General features: G+C 46.2%; 1 protein-coding gene across 2 annotated transcripts in view; it reads right to left on the minus strand.

Annotated features, from left to right (window-relative positions):
- LOC108801087 (myosin-3-like) overlaps nucleotides 1–6,315 on the minus strand; it is a 41,864-nt gene that overhangs the window by 25,814 nt on the left and 9,735 nt on the right. Inside the window, exons 7-15 of one of the 2 annotated variants that reach the window (XM_018573034.1) lie at nucleotides 4,517–4,580; nucleotides 4,312–4,410; nucleotides 3,883–3,986; nucleotides 3,635–3,773; nucleotides 3,244–3,362; nucleotides 3,011–3,160; nucleotides 1,665–1,835; nucleotides 1,262–1,571; nucleotides 378–445 (exon numbers count right to left, since the gene is read on the minus strand). In XM_018573034.1, the coding sequence (XP_018428536.1) occupies nucleotides 378–445; nucleotides 1,262–1,571; nucleotides 1,665–1,835; nucleotides 3,011–3,160; nucleotides 3,244–3,362; nucleotides 3,635–3,773; nucleotides 3,883–3,986; nucleotides 4,312–4,410; nucleotides 4,517–4,580 (1,224 nt within the window). The remainder of the gene's footprint in view (nucleotides 1–377; nucleotides 446–1,261; nucleotides 1,572–1,664; nucleotides 1,836–3,010; nucleotides 3,161–3,243; nucleotides 3,363–3,634; nucleotides 3,774–3,882; nucleotides 3,987–4,311; nucleotides 4,411–4,516; nucleotides 4,581–6,315) is intronic. The other variant, XM_018573035.1, reaches the window with a different exon arrangement.

Consider the following 6,315-nt stretch of genomic DNA (forward strand, 5'->3'; position numbering starts at 1 on the left):
TGAGCACAAATAATTTTAACCCCCCCCCCCCCACACACACACACACACACACTGTTGATTGAATCCCAATAATTATTTCCTTTAAAGCGCAAATTAAGCCAACCCTTGGAACCCCACGTCAGGTTTTTATTGCAGTGTGTGTCCCCGTTAGGGAGAGTCACCCTTTCTATTCGTCCTGGCGACCATTATCATTGAAAGTGGAAGAAGATCCCAAATATGGGGACAGGAATAGATGGGAAATCTTCCAATGAGGATGCTAGTTCTGGTGACCACCAAGGGTTTCCCTCTAACTTCTGACTACATCCGTACCACCAGAACTAGGTCACTGATCCCAGATTGAACTGTAATATTTTCATCAAAGGATCAGATGAGGTTACCCTGAAAAGCGCAGACACGGTCTGAAATGAGGAGCCTTTCTTCTTCGCTCCTTTCTTGGTTCCCTCACCTGGAAGAAGAGACAAATGTATGAGAGTCACTAAAGAATCTAAAACAATCCCACCGCCTGTTGGATCCCAGGACTCCATGTGCAGTGCATCTTCCATGTCCATGTCAGCATCTAGAAGAGACTTTCCCCACTCACCAGGTTCTAATGTGAGACTGTGGACTCTCCTTCTATGGTAGCCCAGATCCATACAGAAACTCCTTCAAATGTCTTCTCACTTCCTCAGTTAATATTCAGAGTTCCCCGGGATCTCCAAAGCTCAGGCATTCTATTATGTGAATATCGAGCACTGATTTTGAGGTTGATACCTGGCCCAGCTTTTCTCCCCCCTCCCTGTGTTCCTGCGGATGGATTGCCTACTTGGCCAAAAGGAAGACATTGTAGGTGAAAGGGGTCATGTCAGGAGTCTGGCTATGGAAGCTATGAGTGTCTATGTTTATAAAACAGAACCTCTGATTTTTGGGGCTACCTAAGCAGTCTATAGATAACCCAAGCACATGGCTAGGTTCATGGAGATATCTGCTCTGAGGGTTTGGGACCACCTTGGAATGTAAGCCGAGCCCAAAGGTTCATCCAAAGGCTTGTGTGGTATTTGTGTGCTCTGTAGGTGTTAATATTGAGGAGGTGTGATGTATCTGTGGTTCATATTTTGCAATGGGCCCCAGAGGTGTATATTGAGATAAATAATAAATGTCAAGTCAAGACATTTGACCTGAAGTATTTGCTGCAGAGAGCAGCCGCCATCCAGAGTCACTGAGTGACCAGACAAGCAGCCATAGCTCTAGTAGAAATGAAAGTAGTACCCAATTAGACACCTACTTGCATCAGTTGCGGCATAGGTGGCATACAGATTGGCCAGAATTTTCATGGAAGATTTCTGGTAGAGTCCCACCACGGTTTCATTCAGCGGGTCCTTGTTCTTCTCCAGCCAACCCTTGATGTTGTAGTCTACTGTCCCGGCATAGTGGATGAGGGAGAAGTGAGCCTCGGCTTTGCCTTTGGCCACTTTTGGCTTCTGAAAATTGCTGGACTTGCCCAGATGTTGGTCGTGCAGCTTGTTCTTGAAGGTAGTGTCAGTCGCCTTGGGGAACATGCACTCCTCTTCCAGGATGGAGAAGATGCCCATTGGCTAGAGCAGGAAATCAAGCTTAACATTTTCTTTTCTTGGATGTAATTATTGTCTAATAATAGGCACCCACCTCGCTGAATATACTGTACATACCTTCTCAATAAGCTCAATGCAGGCGGCCAAGTCCATGCCGAAGTCAATGAACTCCCAGTCGATACCTTCCTTCTTGTACTCCTCTTGTTCCAGCACAAACATGTGGTGGTTGAAGAACTGCTGCAGCTTCTCATTGGTGAAGTTGATACAAAGCTGCTCCAAGCTATTCAACTGAATGAAATGATAAATCTTAATGATAATGAGTCTGTGACATCACCATGTGACAGCACCCCGTGACTGCCCAATTGTCCCCTAAATACCCCCCATGTCTGGAGGAGGAAACTTCAGATGTGCAACTGTACTAGACAACCTGCCCGGACACTGCTGGGATTTAATAGGCCGGTAATTCTCCCTTACAGCCAGCAATGATAGTGTGATCTGTATAAATATTGTGTGGATTGCAATATCTTTAAAAGTAGGACCAAGATCTGGAATGAAATAGGCATGGCATATAGTGTCCCACCTCCTATAGCCAGGGAGTAGAGTGTCCCACCTCCTATAGGCATGGCATTGAGTGTCCCACCTCCTATAGCCAGGGAGTAGAGTGTCCCACCTCCTATAGCGAGGGAGTACAGCGTCCCACCTCCTATAGACATGGCATTGAGTGTCCCACCTCCTATAGGCAGGGAGTAGAGTGTCCCACCTCCTATAGGCAGGGAGTAGAGTGTCCCACCTCCTATAGCGAGGGAGTACAGCGTCCCACCTCCTATAGACATGGCATTGAGTGTCCCACCTCCTATAGGCAGGGAGTAGAGTGTCCCACCTCCTATAGGCAGGGAGTAGAGTGTCCCACCTCCTATAGGCAGGGAGTAGAGTGTCCCACCTCCTATAGGCAGGGAGTAGAGTGTCCCACCTCCTATAGGCAGGGAGTAGAGTGTCCCACCTCCTATAGGCAGGGAGTAGAGTGTCCCACCTCCTATAGGCAGGGAGTAGAGTGTCCCACCTCCTATAGGCAGGGAGTAGAGTGTCCTGCCTCCTATAAGCAGGGAGTAGAGTGTCCTGCCTCCTATAAGCAGGGAGTACAGCATCCCACCTCCTATAGGCATGGCATTGAGTGTCCCACCTCCTATAAGCAGGGAGTAGGGTGTCCCACCTCCTATAGGCAGGGAGTAGAGTGTCCCACTTCCTACAAGCAGGGAGTAGAGTGTCCTGCCTCCTATAGACATGGCATAGAGTGTCCCACCTCCTATAGGCAGGGTTTAGAGTGCCCCGCCTCCTATAGACAGGGCATTACCCCAGAAGTCTGTTGCATACCCCCCCCCCATTTACCATAACAGGAAATAGAAGTGTATGCTACAACGTACATTTCTAAGTAGATAAAACAGTTCCTCTGCTTTGGTACAAACCTCAAAGATTTCGAATCCGGCAATATCCAGCACACCAATGAAATGCTGTCTGGGGAGCCTGGTATCGAGTTGCTGGTTAATGCGGGTCACCATCCACAGGAAGAGCTTCTCATAGATAGACTTGGCAAGCGCATTCACATTTTGGTGCACCTGGATACAAATAAAGGGCTCGGTGATGGTCATCGCCGGTATAAAGGATGAAGGTGGTGCTGACTCTGTGTATTCTAACCTACCTGCTCCGGAGTCTGCCCCTTCGTCACATACTCGTTCCCCACCTTCACCCGAGGGAAGCAGAGCCCTTTTAGTAAGTCCGCAGAATTCAGACCTGTGAGGTACGCCGTTTTATCGGCCACTGAAATACAGAGATGTCCCTTTAAGAGCAATTCCAGTTGACAAGCGAAAAAAATGACAGCCATTCACATTCAGACTTCCGCCTGGTATTGGAATGTTTATATTAGACAATGAGACAGGCAGCATGGAGTGTGTTCCAGGCATCCCCGGCAGATGCATTCCTGCTGTTCATGTCCCTCAATTTCAAAATTTCCAAAAATGTTACTGCCGCCCAATGACCAAATGGAAGATCATACGTAGAGGACTGATGGACGGACAGATACACAGACTGACCTTCTGTCCCATCGGGCTCGGCCTGCTCTTCCCGCGGTCTTAGCTTGAATTTCAACAGGCCGTAATGCATGACGGCACCGGTTAACTTGTAGATTCCAACCTTCTCCTCGGGAGTGAAGCCCAGAATATCAATAGCACTCTGCAATTCCAGAACAGACATGAAGCCCAATGCTGGCAACGTGGCCCCTCTATCAGAACACCTGTGAAGATGCCACACAGACATTTCACCCCTTTCCTGATTCTCTTACATCTGTAGCCATCAGCTCCTCGGTGTCATCGATGCTCGCCACGGAAATCTCACCCTGGCTGATGTATGGGAAGTCGTACGGGTTCGTCGTGACCAGCAGCATGTCTGAAATCGCACACGATGGCAAATATTTGATTCCAGTAATTATCAATTGTATCAAAATCCTAAATGTTCCAACAAACGTGAAAACACAACTTCCTTCTCGGAGCAGTATGGTCACCAGTTTTGCCTGTGAACAGTTCCTCTCCCCTACCTTATCCAGTGCCCCCCCCCCCCCAACCTTCTCCTAGCTCACAAATGGAAAGTCGTAGGGATTGGTTGTGATCAGAAGTTGGTCTGTGAACAACGATGAATGCGTGTTTCATGGTAAGATGTAACAATTAAAGGCACACTTCTACAGAACTCACACATTTTCCTATTTATGACCCACCGATCAGTTCCGGCTTCTTGTTGGACAAGATCTGGTAAAAGATGTGATAACTTCTCTCCGCCAGGAGCTGAAAGGTGACCCTGGACTTCTCCAGCAGATCTGCGGCAAGGGAGAGGTTCAGATGTTTTCCATGTTATTGGTTTCATGCCCCAGATCACGTACTGAAATTGTACATAATGTGCCTGCCAGACCAAGAAATACTCACACGTTTCGATATCTGCAGAAGACAGTTTTCCGGTGGTGCCAAAGTGAATACGGATAAATTTGCCCTGTTCGGTGACACAATATATACATGCATCAGTCATGAAGGCAGCATATGTATCAATCCAATAAATACCCATTACATACATTACAGGAGAGGACCACGGACAATGATCACTGGTATTGTAAGAGTGCCTTAGAGTCCGGAGACACCATTTCAGTTCTGTTATAACTTACAAAAACATTACGGTTCTAACAGGCATAAGATGATCATCATCCAGTCCAGAAATGACCCTAAACCATTCTCTAACCATAACCTAACTCAATCCAACCTCTCACCATAACTCAACTCAACCCAACCTCTAACCATAACCCAACTCAATCCAACCTCTAACCATATCTCAACTCAACCCAACCTCTAACCATATCTCAACTCAACCCAACCTCTAACCATAACCCAACTCAATCCAACCTCTAACCATATCTCAACTCAATCCAACCTCTAACCATAACCCAACTCAATCCAACCTCTAACCATAACTCAACTCAACCCAACCTCTAACCATAACCCAACTCAGTCCAACCTCTAACCATATCTCAACTCAATCCAATCTTTCACCATAACTCAACTCAACCTCTAACCATAACCCAATTTAACCCAACCTCTCACCATAACTCAACTCAATCCAACCTCTCACCATAACTCAACTCAACCTCTAACCATAACCCAACTCAATCCAACCTCTAACCATATCTCAACTCAATCCAATCTTTCACCATAACTCAACTCAACCTCTAACCATAACCCAATTTAACCCAACCTCTCACCATAACTCAACTCAATCCAACCTCTCACCATAACTCAACTCAACCTCTAACCATAACCCAACTCAATCCAACCTCTAACCATATCTCAACTCAATCCAATCTTTCACCATAACTCAACTCAACCTCTAACCATAACCCAATTTAACCCAACCTCTCACCATAACTCAACTCAATCCAACCTCTCACCATAACTCAACTCAACCTCTAACCATAACCCAACTCAATCCAACCTCTAACCATATCTCAACTCAATCCAACCTCTCACCATAACTCAACTCAACCTCTAACCATAACCCAATTTAACCCAACCTCTCACCATAACTCAACTCAATCCAACCTCTCACCATAACTCAACTCAACCTCTAACCATAACCCAATTTAACCCAACCTCTCACCATAACTCAACCCAACCTCTAACCATATCTCAACTCAACCCAACCTCTAACCATAACCCAACTCAATCCAACCTCTAACCATATCTCAACTCAATCCAACCTCTAACCATAACCCAACTCAATCCAACCTCTAACCATAACTCAACTCAACCCAACCTCTAACCATAACCCAACTCAGTCCAACCTCTAACCATATCTCAACTCAATCCAATCTTTCACCATAACTCAACTCAACCTCTAACCATAACCCAATTTAACCCAACCTCTCACCATAACTCAACTCAATCCAACCTCTCACCATAACTCAACTCAACCTCTAACCATAACCCAACTCAATCCAACCTCTAACCATATCTCAACTCAATCCAACCTCTCACCATAACTAAACTCAACCTCTAACCATAACCCAACTCAATCCAACCTCTCACCATAACTCAACTCAATCCAACCTCTAACCATAACTCAACTCAATCCAACCTCTAACCATAACTTAACTCAACCCTAACCCTAACCCTAACCCTAACCCTAACCCTAACCCTAACCCTAACCCTAACCCTAACCCTAACCCTAACCCTAACCC

This window comes from Nanorana parkeri, unplaced genomic scaffold, assembly GCF_000935625.1.
Source record: "Nanorana parkeri isolate BGI_ZX_2015 unplaced genomic scaffold, ASM93562v1 scaffold2213, whole genome shotgun sequence".
Taxonomy (NCBI): Eukaryota; Metazoa; Chordata; class Amphibia; order Anura; family Dicroglossidae; genus Nanorana; species Nanorana parkeri.